The sequence below is a fragment of the Culex quinquefasciatus genome, chromosome 3 (assembly GCF_015732765.1).
Source record: "Culex quinquefasciatus strain JHB chromosome 3, VPISU_Cqui_1.0_pri_paternal, whole genome shotgun sequence".
Lineage (NCBI taxonomy): Eukaryota > Metazoa > Arthropoda > Insecta > Diptera > Culicidae > Culex > Culex quinquefasciatus.
The window spans coordinates 68786357-68810629 of record NC_051863.1 but is presented as its reverse complement, the minus strand read 5'-3'; the positions used below and the strand labels follow the sequence as shown (position 1 = coordinate 68810629).

Here is a 24273-nt window from a genome sequence, read left to right as displayed (position 1 = left end):
ATATTTTTCCCTGATTCCTTGTAATATTTTACATAACATATCAAAAAATTGCGAATATCCATTAACACGTTTCGGAGATATGATTTTTTGAACATAAAAACTGGGTTTTTCGACGCGCCGCGCGCAAAAACTGAAAAATGACGAAAACGGGTAAAAAACAACTTTTTTCACTAAAACTGTGATAACTCAAAAAATTCAGCGATGACCTATACAAGTTTAGGTACCAAAATTTTCATAATTGAAAGACGCAACTATTTTCATAAAAATTGTTTTGGTAAGTGACTATTTTCCAGTCTTCCCCGAACATGGTACAGTTCTGCACCCGAGCACAAACGCGCACCCGGTGTAAACTTGATGTACAAAACCTCAGGTTTAAACGGCGTTCAAACGTAGATGATCGGATAGTTTGAATGTAGTAGTGTTAGATGTTTCATACATACAGCAGTCGCTGCTGTCTCGCTGTTGCTAGAGTAATCTTTAGATAGGGTCTACATTCTGATATGGATAAGTGTATTTATATTCACTTAATATTTTAAAAGAATACTTGAAGGAAAATTTTCAGGCACTCCATATTTTTCCAACCATTGTCAAATGTTTTGATAAAAAAAATCAGGGACTGGCACTAAATACCGTAGTATCGTTATGTCCTGCTATTTCCATATATACATGTTTATATATATTTAATGACACACTGTCGATTTTCGGCAGGGGGGAATATGGGCCATCTCAGTTAACATAAAATTGTATGGCCAAATCTCACCCCTCAGGCCCAATTTCTGCAGGGGTGACGGTATTCGTATATAATTTAATATGAAATATTGCCCACACGTAATTTGAATCCGACCCCTATTCTCAGCAGCCCGGGAACAAGTGGACATCTCCAATACAAACAGAGCGTACCTGTTTTCAGGGTGTGCGGGTCTAAGTTGGCGGCCTATAGGCCACCGACACCGACAGACGGCAATGAGGGCCTCGTCGGAGCTCGACCATTCAATACGTAACTCAAAATTCGTATGGAGAACTATTTTATCGTGACGGCTTTCGCGGTACGCTCCCTCAAACTGTTCTGGGATAATATTTGAACATGGCGTATCTCTAAACAAGTTTTTCAAGAAAATGATTCTATAATGCTTATTTTTGTCGTTTTAAGCCGAAACAAGCCAAAAACTATATAAATTTAAACAATTTGCCATTTTCAAATATTTGGCTAGATGATATCGTATACGCGTATATAATATCATCTGGCCAAATATTTGAAAATGGCAAATTGTTCAAATTAATATAGTTTTTGGCTTGTTTCGGCTTAAAACGACAAAATAAGCATTACAGAATCATTTTCTTGAAAAACTTGTTTGGGCATACGCCATGTTCAAATATTATCCCAGAACAGTTTGAGGGAGCGTACCGCGAAAGCCGTCACGAAAAAAAAGTTCCCCATACGAATTTTGAGTTACGTATTGAATGGTCGAGCTCCGACGAGGTCCTCATTGCCGTCTGTCGGTGTATACGTGCAACTTAGAGAAGGGCTGTGTATTGGTAACACAAATATTTGAATTCTCGAAGTTTACACCCGGGGTTTAAACTCGAAGTGCATGCACGGCGTGTAAACCTGAGGTGCTGTTCAGACGTGTTCGTGTACATGGAGGCATGTTCGCGTGCGAGTTCATAGGTTCGAGTTTACACACGACGATGGTGTTCGTTTGTGTACAAAAACCGGGCGCACGCAGACTGAACGCGGTGCAGGGAACACTGCAAAGCATAAGCCTACTACACTGAATTCATAAATTTGTACGTTTTTCTATGGTTTTTGGCGCATTTTACTTAGGCGGGCCATTCTGCAAACTTTTTCTAACACTCCAACTTTTCAGAAAGCTTATTTAAGAACCTCGAAATAAACAACATTTGCGTGGTTTTGTGAATAAATTTACAATTTTGCTCATAATTTTAAAAATACAATGAATTCAAACGTCGTTTTCGGTGTGGTGATATTATTTGACGTCCTTTATAAGACCCTTGCCTTACAGTTGATCTAAATCCATTCTAAAGCCCAAAACCAAGGGTGGCCCATTCCCTGGTCCATTCTGCCCCTCTGCTCCTATTTATAGAGTTTTAACTTCATTTAAGCAAAAATACAAAGTTATTTGCTATAACTATATGGATTTTACAAGAATTAAATACTGTTTAGTATAACTTTTGTTAATTAAAGTTTCATGTGGGCAAAATTGCTATAAAATGTTCAAGTCAAGTCACCTGCAATGGAACAATACAAAAACATGACGTTTTACTAGAAAAGTATTGATTTTCGTAGTATCTCATTGTTCCCAGGCTGTCTCATTGTTCCTGCCAAGTGCGTCTACAATGAGACAGTTGAATAACTCTGGCGGAGCGATCTCATATTTTGGTCAATGTTAGAAGACATTAAATGAAAAAACCTTACTTAATCCACCCTTAGGTGGTTGGCGCCTTCCTCACATTTAAAGGGTGCTATCCAAAATGCAAAAAGTGCGTTAATATCACTTAAGTGCTTATAACTTTTGATAGGGTTGTCAGATATTCAATGTTTTGGACGCGTTGGAAAGCTCTTTTGAATATTTATCCAACGATAGGTCGCATGAGATATCCGGTCAACGTTTTCATCAACATATTTGAGATCCGGCCTAAAAAAGGCGTATAAATAACACATAAGTGCTTATAACTTTTGATAGATTTGTCAGATCTTCAATGTCTTGGACGCGTTGGAATGTTTTTTAAAATACCTTTCTGAAAATGTATAGCATGACGGGTTTTCTTACAAAAACCACCCTTTTTACAATCTTCCGGACTTTTGTTAAAATCGTTTTTTAAGCATAACTTTTGAGGTACTTAACTAAACTGCATAATTTTTAATAGCGACTTATGGGACCCCAAGACGGATCGAATGACGCCAAAACGGGCAAAATCGGTTCAGCCAATGTCGAGATAATCGAGTGACAATTTTTTGATCAACATCCCACCACACACACAGACATTTGCTCAGAATTTGATTCTGAATCGATAGGTATACATGAAGGTGGGTCTAGGAGGTTTAATTGAGAAGTTCATTTTTCGAGTGATTTTATAGCCTGTCCTCAGTAACGTGAGGAAGGCAAAAAATGCAACAAAAAGCTCATTAAAACTATTACAAAGTAACAAAGGAAAGGTTTGATCGAAACCCAGGCTGAAACAGCGGAGGGGGCGTAACGTGCAAGGTGGTTGAACCAAGTGGAGGCAGATCTGGAAGGTGTGGGAGTCGGAATTGAAGAGAAGCAATCCACAGCAGAGTTGGATGGCAACGCATCTGGAGACAGCTTATGACCCGGGGATTGTCTGAACAGTAAAAGCACAGAGTATGGTAAAAGTAAAGAAAGTAAGTAAGGAACAGGAACCGTATAACCTGGAAAGAAGCTTGCATCAGACGACTTAAGGTTGAGTTTTGAGTAGACAACAGACCATCATTAAAGGGATTTCGGATCACACAAACGAAGAAAGGAAACCAGTATCAAATTTGCATAGGCTTTTCATTAATCCTTACTGTTTATAGGTATGCTTACGTGTGTGTGTATGTTGTGTTGCTGTTGTTTTTTTTTTTGTTACCGCGCTAAGTAAATTATTCCTTGCATTTGTCGGTCAGAGTCTTTCGGTGTTTTTTTTTGTAATTTTATTAATTTTTATTTCCTCATTCTTTGTTATCAACTTAAACTTATCATCAGGAAAAGAGGCTTATCCTGACTGAACTGGCGGAAGCGGGAAAAAACAATAGTTTGTGTTCGGGGAGCTGCACTCATTTCGCGTTTGGTTGCATTTTTCTGTAGGATAGTAGCAAGAAAGAGAAAGGGGGAAGGGGGGAAGATGTTACTAATTCAGTTTGGTTTGGTTACACGCGTTTCTTGCCTGGCTGCGGAAACTGCACTATTTACATTTGTCTGTCTGTGTGTGTGTGTCCTTTGTTTGCTTGCTTGCATTTATGAATCTGGTTTTGTTATGGTTTTATAGCAGTTTAGGAAACAGAAGTATCACACAAAAGTTTCAGATTTCAACGTAATTTAAAAAAGCAATTTTTGTTTCTGTTTTCTCTTTTCAAAGATTCAGAACGAAGCACTGATAAGTCCTTACGAGAAATTAGTTTAACTTATAATTAGTATCAATCTCATTTCAGCTTTGCAATGTTCGCGTGTTGTTGGCTTCGTTATCATTCTGTAACAGAGCTGAATTCAAATGAGCAGATTTTTTTATTTTGTTTTCTTAGTTTTGGCAGATGGCTCCGTCTTATCTGTGTGTTATTTTTTTTTCACTCTTTCCATTGTCATTCGTGGGCACTTCTTCATTTCTCACAAATTTGCAGATATTTCCTTGTTTTTATAACGCGATTGTTTGTTGTGTGAGTGTGATTAAGTTCCTGAGTGTGGTGTTGCGTTCATCTTCAAATGTTATCCCCCAGAACAGTTTCATTCCAAGCTTTCTTCATTCCCACAACGGCACAAATTGTTAAAAAAGGAGAGATGATGAACCACCTGTTGAAGCTGGATGCGCGCGCAATGCCAAACATCTGTTTTTGCTGGCTTCTGGAACCGTTCTTAATCAATTTTGCTCAGTCAGCCGTTGTTGATGGAAAACAAACATTCGGATTTGGGACTTAGATTAATCAGTTTGACTTTATTTTCAGCAAACTTTAAACTAAACAGCTACAAGTCTGAATTGTAGGTTAAAAAATCGGGAAAACTGGTTTGACAGTCACTTTGAAGAAATGCGCGCGCATGTTCGTGGTCTGGGATTGTGTTGCAAAAAAAAAGAAGGAGTCTTTTGGATGTCGAATGATTTATAATGTCCGATGAAATATTGCAATTACAACGTCCTCAGGAGAGAGAAAAAAAGACCAATCAAAAGCCTAGCCGTCATCGTGTGTGTCCTCTTTTCTGCTGCTGCTTCTCGCGGGTTTTCATGTCACTTCTGAGGAGGGAGAACCAATCAGAGCTCAATCATCATCGCATCGCGCGCGCGCGCGTTCTGCCTTATCTCATCATTATCATCACCATATCATCATTATTATAGTAATAATTAATTAATTAATAAATATAAGACATTTAAAAAAAATCCTACTAACACTCCTCCTGACTCTTCCGAACACACCGGGCCACTTTCCGCTTGAACTCCGGGTACGCCTCCCGCCACTCCTTGGCCGCGTCCACGTTCGCGGGCGACTCGTCGTTCGGGTCGGCCAGCATCGAGATCACCGAGATCAGGATCGTCTCGACGGTGTGGACCGGCAGCCAGCGCTCGGAAGCCTTCTCGTAGCCCCACTTGTCATCGCCGGGCTCGTGCAGGATGCTGATGCACACGTCTCCGTTGCGGTCAATGTTCGGGTGCCAGATCTCTGTGACGAACTTCATGCGCGGCGGCCGCAGCGGGTACTCCTTCGGGAAGTGCAGATGTGCCTTGAAGAAGCCACCCTCGCTGCAAATGGGGAGGGGAAAGGAAAACATTGTTAGGAAATCTGACGAAAGGTTCAAGTCGCGAAATGCGCCAACTGCAATGGTAACCAGACTGCGAGTAAACGCGGTTGTGTCGAAACCATCAACCAGCACGCCGAACGCCCGAAGAACACCGGAACCGACGACAATGTATGCCATATCAACGCTTCCCAATCACAGACGTGAAAGTCAAGTACCTAACGAACGATTCCGACTGTTAGTTTGTCACAACTTCCCTAGTCACAGGCAGTTCCGTGGTTTTCCTCCATGTTCGGTCTGCTCTGCTAAGTTCGTGCTTGTTTTTCTTGTTTCGTGGTCTCAGCTGGATCCTTGACCACGGAGTTGATATTTATAGCGTTCTTCGTTAGTAAAATTCCGACAGTTATTTTGTCACAACTTCACCGGTCACTGGCAATTTCGTGGCATTCCTTCATGCTCGATCTACACTGGTGAGTTCGTGCTTGTTTTTCTTGTTTCGTGGTCTCAGCTGTATCCTTGACCACGGAGTTGGTAAGTATAGCGTTCTTCGTTTGTGGTTTGTTCGTTTGTAATGACTTGAGTGTACGCAGGCAATTCTATAGGTTTCTCCATGCTCAGATCATGCTTGTATTTCTTGTTTGTAGTCAACTAAAACCATATTTCCTGTTCCGCTGGATCCTTGATCAGTTATTTAGTTTTTTTAGTTTCTTTATAGTCTTCTCTTGCCTGCTGTTTACGAGAAATCGACAACCTACTCTTTAAAATTGAATTATTGGATTTTTTTTGAATATTTGATACGATTTAAACGCAAGCGTTTAATAGCAAGAATTTATTTATGAAAATATTATCTCCTGGATCCTAACCCTTTGGTTTCAACTTGTTCTGACTAACGCTTATTGCTACTGCTATCGAAGTTTGTTACTTCATTAAATCTTCCTAACAAAGTTACATCGTTACGACAGTCCTCATCGAAAGTCAATTCAAAATCACTTAACTCGCCAAAAACACCAAACAAATCACTACTAATCAACAAAGCCACCAATTGGAAAACTAATAGACACATGTTACGAGACAACGCGCGTCGATCGGTCATTACGGCGCGTAACACGGCACAACTCTTCGCCTACAACACAGCATTGCATTACCAACCAGCGCCAAGGTTTCGCGAAACCAGACAGACAAAAAACCGCGACAATCGCTGCTCACTCAGTTGGTGCTGTATTGCCGACCTTGTCGGCGAGCGGATTATCTAACCCCCGAAGAGTTGGCCGCAATACTTACTAGAGGGTGTCTGGTGGTCCGATGATAAGTACTTCCCATCTGAAGATGTCATTGTCGTCAATAAGGCCCGCCGAAAAGCCTTCAACGGGGTTTTTGCTCAATTCTAAAATGGAGAAGAAAATGAGAAAACATTAATTAGAGTGTATCCAAAATTCCAGCACGATCGCACCGCGATCCATCGCGCAGTTCACGACCATGATATCGGACGCACCACTTGACGGTGGTGCGCGTTTCATTGAACCCTTGTTCTCGGTTGCCCTCTCTCTCTCTCGCGCAGAAGTTCCTCTTTTCGATTTCATTTTCTCCGGCCATTATTGCCGTGCTTTTCTCATTCATCGCACTCACCGAACGATCATCATCAACGAGAGATGCAAGAAGAGATGTGCGTTTCGTGTTTTTTTCCGTTCCACCACCAACATCATCATGACGAAGAGGTGAAACACACCAGCGGCAGGGGTGAAAAAAAAAGTTTGATATTTATATGTGTATCTGCTCTTCTTCTTCCTCTTCCAGTGCTCATTATGCCGGACGGTGTCTGGCTCTCTCTGTGCCGGGTCATGATGATTATATGAACAAAAATGTTACCGAATCCATACGCCTTTATCAACTCCAGCCAAAGAAAATAGTAACTTCTTGGAAAAGTTGTTCAACTGTTACGCACTTGTTTAAAATTTCTAGAAACCAGCAGCAAGAAATCAACGCCGCCTTGACGCAGCACAAGTTGAAGGACGCACGTTGTCTGGGGGCGCCAATGACCGCAGCAGTCGCAGAACAGGCAAGCAGCTGCCTGCGCCCGCCGTGGAGAACAGCGAAATTCGCAGACTTGTGGGGGGTGTGACGTCGTCCTTTTTGTTGACATTGCTGCTTATTTTCGGCTTCACCTCGTGATAAACGGGATGCAGTGCAAAAAAGACAGAATGAGCAGAAATCTTGGAATAAAAAGGGTCCATCCGAGTATTGATTTCCATTTTGTAGACTTTCTTGGGGTGTACCCATTTTCCTGCCCCAACATATTTATTTATTTATTTTAACAGAAAATTTCTTCCTAGCTGCCAAAATTGTATGGAGACTTTTGTGGGTGAACCAAAGACACTAAATGCAGGGTGGCCACCAGATTTCGATTTTCAATTTCCCGGTTTTTTCCCGGTTTTCTCCCGGGACCAGAAGGAATTTTCCGGAATGTTTTTAAACCAAATTACAATGTTTTTTAGGCTAACGTTTATATCATCATACTTTTTGAACGCATACATTTGGTTCAAAGTTTGAATTCCTCAAGAAAGCTTTCAAATCTTGAGTAAAAAGTAATTAAGTTTTAAACGAAGCCGTTTTTATCTGTTATCAATCAAACCTCTAATTTTCACATAATTGGGTTTTTTCATCAAGTCTTTTTTTTTTTTTTTAAAATAAGATATATTATTAATAGAATTTATTAATTTTGTAAAATAGATTTACAAAAATACATTGTTATCAACATTGATGTAAATGCGCGTTAATTTTCTTTGAATAAAGGTTTTGTGAAATCAAAAAGAACAATTCTTCCAAGAATTATCAATTTCTGTGATTTTTTTTTTTTTTTTTTTTTTTTTTTTTTTTTTTTTTTTTTTTGCTAAAATTATGTGAGTACTTTCTTGCAGGCCAAGGGTGCATGATACTGATGATACTCGTCGGTTGACACCCAGGCGAGGAACATCCCTTGCAAGTGTCCTATTTTCTTACCTCCACGTTGGCTTGGTTTAGTCATCATGATGACAAGGTGTAACCTAGCTGGTGGCCTGTGGAAACGACTCGTAAACCTTTGACCAGCGAGGGTCAGAGTCGAGACGGCTAGAAGAAAGGGGCGCGTCAATGTGGGAAAGGGAAGTAATTTGTGATTGTAGACGGTATTGTTTTGATTCGCAGTATGTTGACCTATTTCTCAACGCTTTTTTACTCTATTTTACCAATTGATGCTGCTGTAACAAACTGTCTTCTTTCCCTTAATTTGGCAGCGATGTCAATTTTGTGCCTTTCTTTATTTATCTATTTGAATAATTTCTTATCTTCCCTGTAAGTTGCCCTCAATACAATCTAAGCTTGTTTGTTACCTCTATTTATTAACTACTGTTAATTTCTTTATCTACTTCATAAATTACTATCTTTCTTTTACTATTGATTCTTTACATAGTATATTTCCTTCGCTGTCCATTGTTTTGAAACTTCACCCTTTTCTTAAGCAAGTGAGGTTCGAGCCCTTACTCAATTTATGGAATGATTAAAGGATTAACACAAATATTACTATTGTACTTTTGAAAAACTTTTCTAAAATGCTTAGGGTCAAAATATTGTAACAAAACACCGCGACAAAAGAAATAGCAACAAATAAACACAACTCAACAACAGGGAAGATTTCAGGAGAAAACAATACACAGTAAAATAACAACTAGTTTTTGAATTCAAACTAAAAATAAAACAGTTTTTGCTTTAATGAAAGTTGATAGGCACACTTTAAATGGTTAGGCGCTTATACTTACATCAAACCCTACGTAATGTACCACCCCCGGCCGAGTTAAAATGCGTAACCGGAAAAGAAGGTGTGCATGCCTGGCACGAACACTCAAAGCGTGTTCTAGCGTGCTGCTCGTACTGACTCAGAGCAAGGGTGAGATGTAGGTGTAAGGGCAGTGCGTGTTCGTCGGGAACCTAGTGCATAAGATCGGTCAAGGCCCGTTCTTACACTGAAAATTGCGAATTGCGAATTGCGAATTATGTGAGTACTTTCTTTTTAATCAAAAAAGGTCTTTTTGCATCATTAGTCTAAACAAAAATGTAAACACTTTGGCAGCAGCGCAGGAAAAGTGCCATACAAATGTTAAAAAGTCGATACCTTGAAACTTTCTTTTTAGAATAATTTTAATAAAAAATACTTTCTTAAAAAAACCAAAACAAATAATGGTAAAAACAATTAAAAAATTATCGTGCTGTGATTGTTTCAACAACACATAAGGCGGGTACACATTTTATTTAAAGTTTTTGTTGCCCCGAGAAATCAGGGGACAAAAAATTATTATTTATTTTATTCATAAAACATCAAAATTTTAATGGAAATTTAAGTGCAATCAGCTGAAATTTATTTAAAATGTATTCTCTTGCGTCTAGAATCATTTTTTTTAAGCATGTTTCGGTTGATTTAATAATCTCATGAATTTTTGAAAATTTTCGATCTGTATTTTTTTTCGTTCTTTTTTTTTGTTTTCGTCAAATCTTACATTTTTTGAAGACTAATGATTGCAAAACAACTGAACTAGCGTAAAATGCATTTTTAACACTTTTTGCATTCAAATGTTGAGACTATGGCTTGTTCTTTGAATTTTTATATTTTTTTCAGATTTAAACATACTGCACATACTTTTTTGAAGATAGCTACAACTTTTTTAAAAATTAAATTAAAAAATAATTCTATTTTGTCTCTAAAAAATCAAATGGTTGTGAAAATTCTTTACTGCATTCTTTTTTGAACATTTTTGATCCATTCTTTTGTTGTTGAGATACAGGCCACAGATATATTTACTGTACCATGATATCCGTATTTTCCACTTACAAAAAATCCTAATTTTTATTTTATGCAAAACTAATATTTTAGCAAAGATGGGGTAAATATCCGCCATTACGAGGTTTTTCTTCCGGACCCCCTGAAACCGCCCGTGGTACCCCCAGGGGTACATGTACCCCAGGTTGAGAACCGTTGGTAGAGCAAACATTTTGCTTTATTAAAAAAACAAATTCGCCTGGTAAAAGTATCATAGGATACAACAGAAAAAAAATCCCTAGCCAAGAAGCATGAGTCTATCACACAAATTCAAACATAGATTTCGCGAATTCTTCATTTAGAATAACAGGAATAATATTCTTATTGAGAAAAGAACATATTGAATACATTAAAGAGGCTTTTGTCAAATTTTAACGAAACTTAAAATATTTGCCCGGTTTGTCGGTCAAATTCCCGAGTTTTTCCCGGTTTTCTCCCGGTGGATAAAAATCCCGGTTTTTTCCCGGTTTTCCCGGTTTTTTCCCGAGGTGGCCACCCTGCTAAATGGCTTCTTTGGTAATAAAGGCTCTCACAGAACAACAAAACAAACTTGACCGACCCACAGGTCCACAGTGGTTCAAAAGGCTGTTTTGACGAACTTAATTGATTATAGCAAAAAGTAAACATTTTCGTGCTTTGACATGTTCTACAACTTTGTTCAGCGTTGTCATGGCCTACTTTTGATGAAATTTGTTTTTCAAAATACTCATCACAGTAGGCTATGGAATTTCTAACTTTTGACTGTTAAGAGATAGAGCTTCGGTGTCTTCGGTAAAGTTGTAGGGCTAAAAATTTCTACAAACTTTGTCCAAGACGTCAAAGCTCTATCTTTGCGTTGAATACCAGTTTTAGAACCTTTTCCATAAATCCCTGCCAAAAACCAGTTTTTTGACTAAAACTATGTTGAACATTGGTTTTAGACGATTACAATGTTCAGAAGAGTTGTCAGTAATGTCAAAACAAACAACTTTGTCCAAGACGCCAAATTGATAGGAGCTATGTGTGATGAGTTATAGCAAGATTTGGTGATAATTTAGCTAGTTTTCGAGCTCGGTATACAAAGCCTCGGGCAAATTTGGGCAAAAACCCATACAATGGGCTTCAAATATGACTATTCCACTACAAAATGTCGGGTGAATCATTCGTCCGAAGGTTTACGGTCATAGATTTCCGAGCATTTTAATTTATTTTATTTTTGATGACTATTTAAATGCATTTAGGACACTTTTAAGGCACATAAGCCATTTTTGCGATTTATTCGGACACACGAGGCGTGTAGGCCAGACTCTTGTGAAAATTTTGATGTATTGGAAGTCTATTTTTGAGGCTATCCAGTGTATTTTTGTGAATATCTTTGAAAAAAAAAATCCTTCCAAAAGAGTTAATCGGCGAATCTAGACATCTAGACAACGTCATAACGTTGGTGATGCAAAGACAGTAAATTATTCCAAACATTCATATTATTTATTAGCCAATAGGTACCAAAGATAGACTTCCAATACGTCAAAATTTTCACAAGAGTCTGGCCTACACGCCTCATGTGTCCGAATAAAAATGGCTTATGTGCCTTAAAAGTGTCCTAAATGCATTTAAATAGTCATCAAAAATAAAATAAATTAAAATGCTCGGAAATCTATGACCGTAAACCTTCGGACGAATGATTCACCCGACATTGTGTAGTGGAATAGGGACGTGGCGTTACATCGTGCTGCCACCTGGTTTTTTAAAGCGCAAGAGTGTAAAAGTGCTGAGTCATCGTCTAAAAATAGACGGCATCCTATCTCACCCAGCAAAATGAAGTCGATAAAGTAGTCGGTTTCGATGAGAAAAAGTGGAAAATGTGGTCTAAAAATAGCGACGCCATCCCCCTATAGGCTTCAAGCCCATTGTATAGGGACGTGGCGTTACATCGTGCTGCCACCTGGTTTTTTTAAGCGCAAGAGTGGAAAAGTGCTGAGTCATCGTCTAAAAATAGACGGCGTCCTATCTCGCCCAGCAAAATGAAGTCGATAAAGTAGTCGGTTTCGATGAGAAAAAGTGGAAAACGTGGTCTAAAAATAGCGACGCCCTCCCCCTATGGGTTTTTGCCCAAATTTGCCCGAGGCTTTGTATACCGAGCACGAAAACAAGCTAAATTATCACCAAATCTTGCTATAACTCATCACACATAGCTCCTATCAATTTGGCGTCTTCGACAAAGTTATTTGTTTTGATATTACTGACAACTCTTCTGAACATTGTGATCGTCTAAAATCCAATGTTCAACATAGTTTTAGTCAAAAAACTAGTTTTTGTCAGGGATTTATGAAAAAGATTCCAAAACTGGTATTCAACGCAAAGATAGAGCTTTGGCGTCTTCGACAAAGTCAAGCATCTGAAGGAAACTCGATCTATATTTAGACTTCCAATCCCCTCAGGCAAATCAGGGATCAGCGCGTATTTAATATGAGAAGATAACATGTTTCAACACTACGGATCAATTCACTACTAGAGTGTAAACCTTCTGATGGCCGACTGCTTAGCGTCCCAGACCACCAATCCAGAGGTGTGAGCTTGAATCCCACCTGATTCATTTTCGTTTTTGATCATATTCAAAGTTCAAATTCCTGATTCCAAATTTCAAAGGTACCGGCTGGGATTTGATCCCTGAACCTTCTGCTTGTGAGGCAGAAGCCGTAACCATTAAGCCACGGAGCCGGCTAACATCCCACCACACAGACATTTTCTCAAAATTTGATTCTGAGTCGATATATATACATGAACGTAGGTCTAGGAGGTGGTCAAATGAAATATTTCGTTTTTCGAGTGATTTGATAGCCTTTCCTCGGTAAGGTGAGGAGGGCAAAAAGAAGCTTGACTGATGGTACTTCACTGCTCATTTGATAAAAACCATCGTTATACTCAACTCTGCTTTTATGCTTCTTAATTTAGGTTGATTTTCGCAATAAAATTCATAATTTGAATGAAAACTCGGTTTTAGGCCCATTTATTTTTTTAACTATGGAGCACTTCAATTCGAGCAATCTGATTCCGAAATCCATGAATTACCTAACTTTTGACCTATGAAAATATGGGTTTTGGAGGTTGTTGCAAAAAGATATTGGGATTTAAACAACATACATTTTTAACAGTCATTTGCAAAAGCTATGACAAAAGTCAAATCATTTCGGATGTTTATGGAACATTTTGAAGGGCATGAAATACCTTTCGAATGCAAAGAAGAGGATGGGAATTGATCAAGTTTTATGAAAATGCGAGCAATTTTAAGATTTTTATTTTGTTTTTTTTTTGGACTTTAAACTTCAGTGTCCGTTTTGTCCCACTTCTCTTTGTCGTAGAGGGCTCATATTTTATGAGTTTATCTATACACAGACCAACAAACGCTGTGGGAGCGGCTGTGGCTGACTGGTTACGGTGTTCGCTTTGTAACCTAATGGTTCTGGGGTCGATTCCCATCTGCTCCCAACGAGAAAGTTAAGAACAAAGAAAACTGAAATGAACGAAAAATCAAAGTCGCTCGAGGCGGGGTTCCATCCCCCGTCCTTTGGATTGGTAAGCAAAAATGCTAACCACTAGGCCATGACGACTTGGATTTCATAATTCTAAATCGTTTTAAAATAGTTTAGGCTGGTACGAATTTTATTTAAAGTTTTTGTCTCCACCCTTCAAAATTGGCCCGAAAAATCAGGGGGCAAAACATTATTTTCAATAAACTTCAAAATTATAATAAAAATTTAAGTGGAATCAACTGAAATCAATTTTAGATCCATTCACCTGCGTTCAGAATCATTATTAGCATGTTTGGGTTGATTTAAAAATCATTTGAATTTTCGAAAATTTTCGATTTTCATTATTTTTTTCGTTAAAATTTTTGTTTTCGTCAAATTTTACATTATTTGAAAACTAATGATTTCAAAACAACTGAACTAGAGTAAAATGCATTTTAAAACACAATCTCCATGCAAATGTTGAAACTGTGGCTTTTTATTTCAATATTTATATTTTTTTTCCCAGGAAAATCGGGTCTGAACTGTATTCTTATTTTTAACGGCGCACACAAGCTAAGCTTTTTGCACCACGATTTTCGGTACGCAAATTTTAATATCTTCGAAATTATGGGAACTATTGGTTATTTATTCCCTGAAGTTACTGTCTACAAAAAAAAACAAAAAAAGGATTTTGACTCTTTTTACAATCATATTGTTGAAGGGTTAAATCCGTAAGAATGACACTTTTGGAATAAAAAGACAACAACTTCCTTGGCTGCTGTGCACCCTCAAGTTGATATTGAAATACATAATAAAATAAAAATAAATTGTTTATTGTGCTTATGAAATTCAATACTTATTGAAATAAGACTTCAAAAATCATAGCGCCGCGTAAATTTTCTATTGAACCGCGAACTTGATCGGAAAAATTGCAGCTTATCAAACATTTGTTTTTAAACCTGGTCCGGTGGTTGGTAATCGTAGTTGCTTCTCCCCTCTCGTAAAAGAAATATACAATGGAATACTCAATTCAATGAAAGCTAATTAAAAGCGTTTTCAACTGAACTCGAGTGATAAATAGCTCAATAAGATGTGAGCAAGCAAGTTTCTACCAAAAGTTTTGCAAAATTAGTTGTTTAAATAGTGAAAATCAGCAAATTGGATGGAGTTAGGAGCGAGTGCTTAACCTGCCAAACATACGAGAATTTCCCCTAGCTTGAGTCTATTACACAAATTCAAATATATATATATATATATATATTTTTTTTTTTTTTTTTTTTTTTTTTTTGGGAGGGTGATCTAGCCGCACATCGTTGATGTTGAAACCTCTAAACTGGGCCCTCGTCCTGTCACGTCCGTCAGTAGTCTTGTCGTACATTACAACTAGAACCAGATCTGCCAATGAATTAGTACACTTCGAATAAACACTGACGCTGTATGGATCTGACTCTAGAATAAGTCCAAAATGTTCAATTATTCATGTAAGTCCAAATATTCATTTGCGGATAACTACCTAACTTGAATTGAATACAAGATTTAAAGCAACCTATCCGAAAGCTACTCTTATCTCAAATCCCCGACATTTTAATTATTAACCAAAAAAAAACGTTTCTTTTAAAACCTGTCTGGCTTCTTTTAAAAAAAATAAAATAAAATAACAGTTGATATTTTACAAGTCGTGAATTGAAAAAGAGACGACCATTTGTTCGTCAGAATTCCAGTAGATCCTCGATTCGCAACAATGGTCGATACAATCATAATCCGACAACCGTTAGTTCAACAGATCAACGAATTTAGTCCGATATCATTTCACTATTGATTGATCGAGACTCTATGGAAATTTTGACAAATCAGAATGGTTTTTATGCTACTTGAATGAAAATCACCGATTCTGATAGAATTACTAAATTCACTGTTACTAATTTTGTCCCTAAATAACTAAAGGCAAAGTATAAAAAGTTGATATTTATAGTTAAAATCCTAAATTCTACAAACACTATTTTTTTAAACCCGCATCCTAACCTGACACCCACATTAAGATAGGGAAAAATCACATATGTAGCGGTTCATAGGGACGTGGCGTTACATCGTGCTGCCATCTGGTTTTTTTAAGTGCAAGAGTGGAAAAGTGCTGAGTCATCGTCTAAAAATAGACGGCGTCCTATCTCGCCCAGCAAAATGAAGTCGATAAAGTAGTCGGTTTCGATGAGAAAAAGTGGAAAATGTGTGCTAAAAATAGCGACGCCATCCCCCTATTGTACAAATGTGATATTTCCACTATCAGAGAACCTCCTTGTCTCGATGACAGCTTACCGGCCATCGATTAAGCCCTGAGACTACGCCAAAGTGGGTTCTCGCAGCATGAAGTGGTGTCCATGTGTAAAAATGGAAGCTTCAGCAATATACTGAACACTTCGATTTTAATTCCACATCGAATCAAATCATACTCTTTGCCAAACAAGCATCAAACCTATGACACTCATTATGACAAAGCCCAGGGTATTACACAAATTCAAATATTATGTTCCCGAATTCTTCATTTAATAATATTCTAATAGAGAAAAATATACGTTGAAGTCATTTAAGAGGAATTTGTCGAATTTTAACTAAACTTAAAATATTTTCCCGGTTTGTTAGTCGAATTCGGTGTCGGTCGGTCGGTGGAATAAATTCCCGGGGTTTTCCCGGTTTTCCCGGTTTTTTCCCGAGGTGGCCACCCTGGATTAGACACAGACCAACAAACACTTCAGCTTCAGGTTTCATTAAAATTGGAGCACCTCGATACGACCTTTAGAACAATCCGAGCAAAATACACAAAAAAAAAACTGCCTCTTAAGTTGAACTAACAAAACTCTGAAGACCTGATTGGTGGATTGATGCACTCATTACGTTGACCATGTTGACAAGGTAAAGAAAAATCAGATGATCAGCTGAGTGAGAAAAGCAAGTTTCTAAAAAGTCATCGTACCCAATAAATCAACAAATTACAAGGCCAATTACGCTGAACCCGAATAGATGCTGCTGAACCTCCAGGATCAGGCAACCCGGCGTTCGCTTCCGGTTGTTCGAGGAGATGTTTTGCACCTTTCTCTCCTACGGGAACGACATGAAACCACATTCCGTCAACAGAATGTTGACTTCGTGCGGGGGACGACAGAGGCCGGGACGGGGGATGGCTATTTTTAGCCGAACCGACGAACGCGGATCCCGAAGAAAAAGGTCATTATGCGCGCACACATAGACCAGAACAAGAACAACGGCAAGAAGCCGGGCGTAAGAGTGTCCAGAAAGAAGCAGACAAGAAAGCACCTTCTCCAGACGGGCCAAATTCTTGTTGTTCTTTGTCGTGTTTTTTTTTTCTCTACCTGACCCCGAGAGCAAAAAAAAAACCTTAAAAATTTAGGGACTTTCTTACCTGCCAACTGTTTCTTCAGCAGCAACGATGACTGAGGTTCTGACATTAGAGCTGGTCCGGGTTTTCCGGTGACGGTCGGTTTCGGGAAAGTGTGTGTGTGAAATTAAAAGGGAATAAAAACGTAACGCACACTGGAAGCCACTTGGGAAGCAGGAAAATATAAAATGTCGAACTGGGCGACGACTTTTTATTCCTTTTCCCGATGTCCTTCTGGCTTTTTTCCTTTTTCTCTCCGGTTTTCCTCCTCGAAAGTCGAAAATCGATCCGGAATGCTGCAGCAGCAGGCGGCGCCGGCAGATCCACACACAGAAAAAAAAAACCCGAAGGAGGCCGCGGCAGGTAAACGAACTGACGGACGGACGAACGGAAAAACTGGTACAACTTTTTCAAAAAGTCAGTCACAAAAAACGCTGACTCACGGGGGACACAATTTCCGGCGGCTTTTCCTGCGTGAAAAACCCGTCAGTGCGGACTTTTTTCCCCTGGTTTTCTTTTTTCTTCGATGGCGGCCACCGGCGACGGCGACGACGGCGATGCGATTTTGAACGGAAAAGAGCTACGAACTTGTCTTCTCCACGGTTGCTCTGGCTGTGCTGCTGCTGCTGCTGCGGTTGACGGACGGACGAGCAAGAGACTTTCGGGCGAAAAGGTTGGCTACGCCGGTTTCCGGGCAACTGTCAAATCTTTTCGTTGAGTTTGCGAAGGGGTGCACGCTGAAAAGGATCGGGTCCATATTGAACTGCACGCTTACTAAAAATAGCATTTTGTAATGTTAGTTTTCAACACTTTTTGCCTTCCCCCCATAGAGTAATCTACGTGCGCATGTATTGCGTGTACGTACACGAAAAAGATTGAGGTTAAATTTTGTCCGGACAGCAAAATCAAATGGTGCGCTAGTGTGTGTACGCGAAACGTCATAAAGCTCTATAGGTCGTCTTCCCTAAGGTGTCGTCACGGTATTTATATATATGCATATATAAGGCTTTCTAGCCCCAGTGAAAAAATATAGTTTAACCCAAAAATGAGGAACTCCTCGTCACAGTGTCCTGATGCAAACAATGATCGAGCTGGAGCTGTCACAGCCCTGCGAAATATGTTTGCTGACATATCGGGCGGTGAGTAAAAAAAACCCAGCTAGAAGTCGCCTGACAAAAAACTTTTGCTAGAAAGAGATAGGAAATCTGATGCAAACAAACGTCCAGCTGTAATGTAAACATACTTTGAATGTGTTGGTAAATTTCTGACTAGAAAGCCTTATATGCTAAGGGCAAATCACTTCTGATACTGAGGTGTGTATGGAGTGTGTATGTAGTCAGTATCATACTCGATATCGTGCGTATGGTATGGACCTCAGTATTAATCATTATTAAGAAGATTTATTTCAGTGTGGAAAAATTCGGAACACGTTCGTGCGCAATCCGGCGATGTCGCATCTGCTGCTGGTCAACTTCTTCAAGAACGACATCGTGGAGAACCAGCAGTCGAGGCGTGAGGTCGTTAGCCGGGCGTCCCAGTGTCTTCTTCGATGGCTATCGCTCGGAGCGACTGTCCGCGGGACTACCTTGGGGCGCACACGTACGAGCTGCTTGCCAAAGAGGTCAAGTTTGTGCACACCAACTGGACCGGCAAGGGCTTCAACGTTTCCGCTGGTACTGTGTGACGAGCACGATGCCGCTGGTTAATTCCTCTACATTCCATTAAACAGAGGACACCGTCTCCATCAGTCGTTATTTCTTGTAACCCATTCGGCTAGATTTCGAAATTGTTTTCTTCTTTTTTGTAATCAAAGTGAATGTTTAGGATTTTGTCTACATTTTGTCAAGTACCTACTGATTAAATTCCTGAATATTATTTTGGCTGGGGAACGGCAATGCTATCGGCGAGTTGCAAAATGCTGTTGCACAGTTCGTCGAAGCATCCAAATACGCAGAACTGTAGCCAGATTCTTGACCTGAAAGACGGTTCATTTGAGTTGGTTCCCAAGACGGAGTTGTCGTGGCGCGGACTGCGTCGCGAGACAATTCGTCGTAACGGAAGGCCACTTTGAGAAGGTGTCTGAGTTGCTTAAACTTAAAAGAAGATCGTTGAGCTGAATCAAGAACGGGATCAGGCTTTGGAGATCCTCGCCAAACACGATGAAAAGTTTGAAGCGCTCCAGCCCTTGCTCGAACAAAAAGAGCAATTCCAAACCAAACTTTTTGACCTGAAAAAAGTCGTTGACAACTCCTAATCCGCACTCATGTTTGTCGAATGTTTGTCGCTCACAACTTGCCAACTAAGGACAAGCGCAAACTCGACTTCCCCCAACTCCAGTAAGTCCTCACCGCCAGCCACAACAAACTCAATGAAAATATCGCCGAACAAAAGAACCTCCGCAACCATAGAGCAAGATCCTGAACGCCCTGATACGAAGGAAAAACGAAGGTAGAATCCTCCTTTATCATGGTCGAGACGGTGATCGATGCGCAGGAAATTTTCCCGGATCTTTGCGCTTGGATTAGGATTCCTTCCATTTATCCGTTTGAATCAATAAAAATATTATCATTTGGCCGATAGAAGTCAAATAATCACTGCTCGGTTGCGTCCCGAAATGCGGATGAACTGCCAACAGAATTAGCAACAAATCCTTTTTTTTTCCTTTTTCAGAATTAGCAACAAATCCTTTTTTTCTTTCTTTAATTTTTCATATTGCCGAATGAACTTGTCTTGTGTCTAGCCTTGTTTACTATTTTGATCGATTTTGACAACTACACTGATATAAATCGTGTCCAAAAGTTGCGCATAATATGCCAGTATCAGGCCAGTATTATGCGCGTATGGTACGCGCGCCATACGCGGTATGTGGTACACTCAACCCCCGGTGGTTGGTCACTTTTTCGTTTGACACTTTTTTAGTTTGTACCCCGTTAGTTGGTCAAAGTCAAACTAAAAAGTGACGAACTGTCACTTTTTACACGGCGCTCACTCACACTATCAAAACAAACGTTTGTTTTGATAGTGTGTGTGAATTCCGTGTAAAAGGGGTGTCAAACTAAAAAGTGAACCCGTTCGTTTGACAACAGTTGGTGTCAAACCATCGGGGTTTGAGTGTATACTCGAAGTGCTTAACCCTTAGATCGACGGGCTTCTAGATCCTCTCGGACATCTCTTCAGTCTGTCCCTCTCCACCGGCTCCTTCCCAAAACTCTGGAAGCACGCATATATGTTTCCGGTGCACAAGAAAGGGGACAAACGGAACGCAGACAACTATCGCGGGATTTCAGCACTGTGCGCCACTTCGAAACTCTTCGAGCTGGCGGTCATGGATCCGGTGTTTTTCTTCTGCAAAAACCTTATCAGCGACGACCAGCACGGTTTTATGCCTTCGCGGTCAACCACGATGAATCTGCTCACTTTTACGACATTCGTGACCGATAGTTTCACCGCCAAATCGCAGACCGACGCGGTGTATACCGACCTGTCGGCCGCATTTGACAAGCTGAACCATTCTATTGCAATCGCAAAACTGGAAAGAATGGGAATCGGTGGGGTTCTCCTGCGTTGGTTTCAATCCTATCTAACCGGCCGGAAAATTAGCGTCAAGATCGGTGATTGCCTGTCCGCTGTCTTTGAAGCCTTTTCGGGAATTGCACAAGGCAGTCACTTGGGACCACTTGTATTCCTGCTGTACTACAACGACTGTAACCATTCTATCTCGGTTCCACGCCTGTCGTACGCGGACGACATGAAAATCTACTGCCGGATTGACAATGCATCTGATGCTCAAGTTCTCCAACAACAGCTGATCAACTTCGCGGAATGGTGCAAAATTAACCGAATGGTCATTAATCCAACCAAATGCTCCGTTATCTCTTTTTCCAGAAAACGTAACCCGATTAAGTTCGAGTACCAGATTTGCGGCGCTTCAATTCCTCGTGAGAACTGCGTTAAGGACCTGGGTGTGCTCCTAGACACGGAGCTGACATATAAGCAGCACATCTCCTACATCGTCTCCTAAGCATCGCGGCAACTTGGTTTTGTCTTCCGTACAGCCAAAAACTTTACTGACATCTACTGTTTGAAGCTAAGGGTTAATCACTTCGAGTATACCGCATACTGTGTATGGCAGCATATCATACGCGCGTACCATACGCGCATAATACTGGCGTGGTATTGTCGACTTTTTGAAACGATTTATATCAGTGTAGTTGTCAAAATCGGTCAAAATAATAAACAGACTAGATTGTATACACAACACATGTTCATTGGCAACATAAAAACAATTTTTTTGGAAATTTTGAGTTCTGGAAAAGAATCTGTTGGCAATTCATCCACATTTGGGAATCGAGCTAATAGATTCTTTGACTTGCAGCGGCCAAATGGTTATTATTAATTAAAGTGAATAAGCAAAAGAAATCCTGATCCGGACGCAAACAACTGCAATAAAACAATCGTTCATCGTTTTGACCTCGGAGATGTAACAGCCGGACAATAAATATGGGGATTCTGCCTTCGTTTTCCCGAGGCATCAGAGTAACGGTTGTTTCGAGGGCGGTAATGTTTGAATTCCTTTCGGACGAGATTTTATTTTTCGATGTGTTCCTTTTTGAGAACTTCAAAGTCTTTGCCGTGTTTGGCAAGGATCGCCGCAGCCTGATCCAGCAACCTTATTTTTCTGCTCGTTGATTCAGTTGGATTTGTTAGTTCCGAGCGCGTGTCAGGGAATTTTCCAGCTCCAGCAAGTTCTTTCATCACGTGATCTGCCAATTTACACCAGTTCTGCTTTTCTGTTTCTTCGTGGGCGACTCCTTTGTCCACCGGCTTCGGCGAGGTCTGTCCGCCCTATTCCGGAAGGGGTCTCCCAGCATGTGGCCCGTCCTCTATCAAATCCTCCAGGGGTTCGGGAGTGCCGAAACCAGCCCAGGGCTGACGGTGCCCGTGCCCTGGCTTCCCCCAGGATCAACGAAGAAACATCCCCCGCCATCTCGTTCCTCGTTCAGCGCTTTGAGGCATTCTTTGATCTTCACCTACTGTTGCTTGTTTCTCATCGTTCCAACAATATCCTACAGGTACTCCAACGTGAGCGCTTTTGATTTTATTATCAGAATCGACTCAACCTCGCCCTGTAGAATCAGGAACCGATTGTAGTCAAAATCAATACCGTGCTGTTTAAAAAACTAGACACCTCCTCGAAGTTGACCTTCCGGTTGTCGACCGAACAGTACAACGAAACACGCCGTGTTGGGAACCACCTCAAGAATCAAACATCTTACAGTTCGCCAATGAATTCCCGCAGCCAAAAGTGGGAGTAAGCTTTTCTCGTTTCGATGAATTTTAATCAACCGAGAGAAAATTCGTTCCTCTACCTTGTTGAACCGCTACATTAAGCCTTGTTGGAAATCTGGAATAACATAAATAATTCCTTGAGTTACTCGTATTTTCTCCAGTTATATTCATTTATCTCCATTTCCACTTCAAGCCAACTAAATCCAGCCATCAGCAAAAACATCACAAAAGTACGTTGAGAAACGTCAAAAGTTTCTACACTGAAATAAATCTTCATAGATAATGGTCAATACTGGGTCGCGTATCATACGCACGATATCGAGTACGATACTCGCTACATACACACTCCATACACACCTCAGTATCAGAAGTGATCTGCCCTTAGGTTTGAAGGCACTTTATTGTGCGTTGGTCCGTTCCACACTAGAATACTGCTGTTCTGTGTGGAGTCCGTACTACGAGAACAGCGTAGCGCGAATCGAGAGTGTGCAGCAAAGGTTCATCCGATATGCCCTTCGATCTCTACCCTGGCGGGATCCCTTCCAACTGCCCAGCTACGAAAGTCGCTGTGAGCTGATCAACCTGGACACGCTAGCAGTACGACGAAATGTGTGCCGATCACTCCTAATTGCCGACGTTTTGACCTCGAGAGTGCAGTGTCCGGCCATTCTCCGTGGATTGAACATTTTCGCCCCCATTCGGACTTTTCGGAACTCCCCATTCCTACGTGTCCCTATCCGTCAAACAAATTATGCGATGTACAGTGCACTGACAGGGCTACACCGGGCGTTTAATTTTGTCGCTTCTTTGTTCGATTTTAACTTGTCTCGTGATGTTATCAAAAGGAAATTCTTGTTGTTCTTTAGACGTTAATTTATGTATTAGTTGGTAAGGTAAAACACCATTGGGGCCCGAGCCTGAGCCTGCCTAAATAATAAAATAAATAACATAAAATTAATGAGTACTTTCCATGCTATTTTCTTTTATTTTTGGTGAAAACCAGTCAAATCTGACAGATGCCCCATTTACTCAGTTGTAAGAAAGTTCGGGCTTTGACAAAAACTGAGTGATTTTAATCGTGCGTGCAAGTGTGTAACAGTGAACTGAACAGTGTGTAATGCTGATTATCAATGTTGAGTGCAGGCTTGCCACAAATACAGATTTTTCAGCACAGGCCCGAAACACAAACGAATTTTTTTTACAGTTAAAATAAATTTGAGCAGTTTTTGTGAAATTGGCCAAAAAGATAAAAAGATAAACATTGAGTAGTGCGGTGCCTGTGTGGACGCTCAGTCCTGTTTTTTCGTGTTATTTTCCGTCTCTTTTATGTCGCTGTTCGAGTGCATGGGGTGATTGGTCATTATAATTAAATAATGGCATCAGTAGTGCGGTGCCTGTGTGGACGCGCAGTCCTGTTTTTTTCGTGTTATTTTCCATCTCTTTTGTGTCGCTATTTGTGTACATGGGGTGATTGGATTTCTTCTGATTCGTGTTGTTTTCATCTCTTTTGTGTCGCTGTTTGTGTGCATGGGGTGATTGGTCTTCTTCTTCTTCTTTTTTTCTTTATTTTTAGTTCGCGCGTTCGTTGGCCAATGAGTTTATTTTTGTTCTCTTTACATAGTTTTCGATAGAAACGATCCGAATTCTTTTCTTTTCGAGACAAGCAAGTCGTATTGCTGGATTAAGTCCTTTCTATATCATCGATGATCGGAAGGCACGCCGACGAATATGTTTTAAGGCTTATGATATAAAATCATTTTAATGAATAAAGCCCTTCTTACATCACCGTTGATC

At 40.1% G+C, this 24273-nt stretch overlaps 1 protein-coding gene across 1 annotated transcript; it reads right to left on the bottom strand.

Annotated features, from left to right (window-relative positions):
- Nucleotides 1-3517: 3517 nt before the first annotated feature.
- On the bottom strand, nt 3518-17839 carry LOC6046395 (ubiquitin-conjugating enzyme E2 G1). Its single transcript, XM_038262242.1, has 3 exons — nt 17215-17839; nt 6747-6849; nt 3518-5469 (listed from the first exon to the last, which is right to left on the bottom strand). The coding sequence occupies exons 1-3, from the start codon at nt 17258-17260 to the stop codon at nt 5115-5117; spliced, it is 504 nt and encodes a 167-aa protein (XP_038118170.1). The 5' UTR covers nt 17261-17839; the 3' UTR covers nt 3518-5114.
- Between the last annotated feature and the right edge of the window lie 6434 nt (nt 17840-24273).

Excerpts from the sequence above, each read along its gene's own strand:
- LOC6046395 (XM_038262242.1), bottom strand. The coding sequence starts at position 17,260 with ATGTCAGAACCTCAGTCATCGTTGCTGCTGAAGAAACAGTTGGCAG. Across the intron at positions 6,850-17,214 it reads GCTGAAGAAACAGTTGGCAG|AATTGAGCAAAAACCCCGTT; the intron begins GTAAGAAAGTCC and ends TCTCCATTTTAG. Across the intron at positions 5,470-6,746 it reads GGACCACCAGACACCCTCTA|CGAGGGTGGCTTCTTCAAGG; the intron begins GTAAGTATTGCG and ends CCCCATTTGCAG.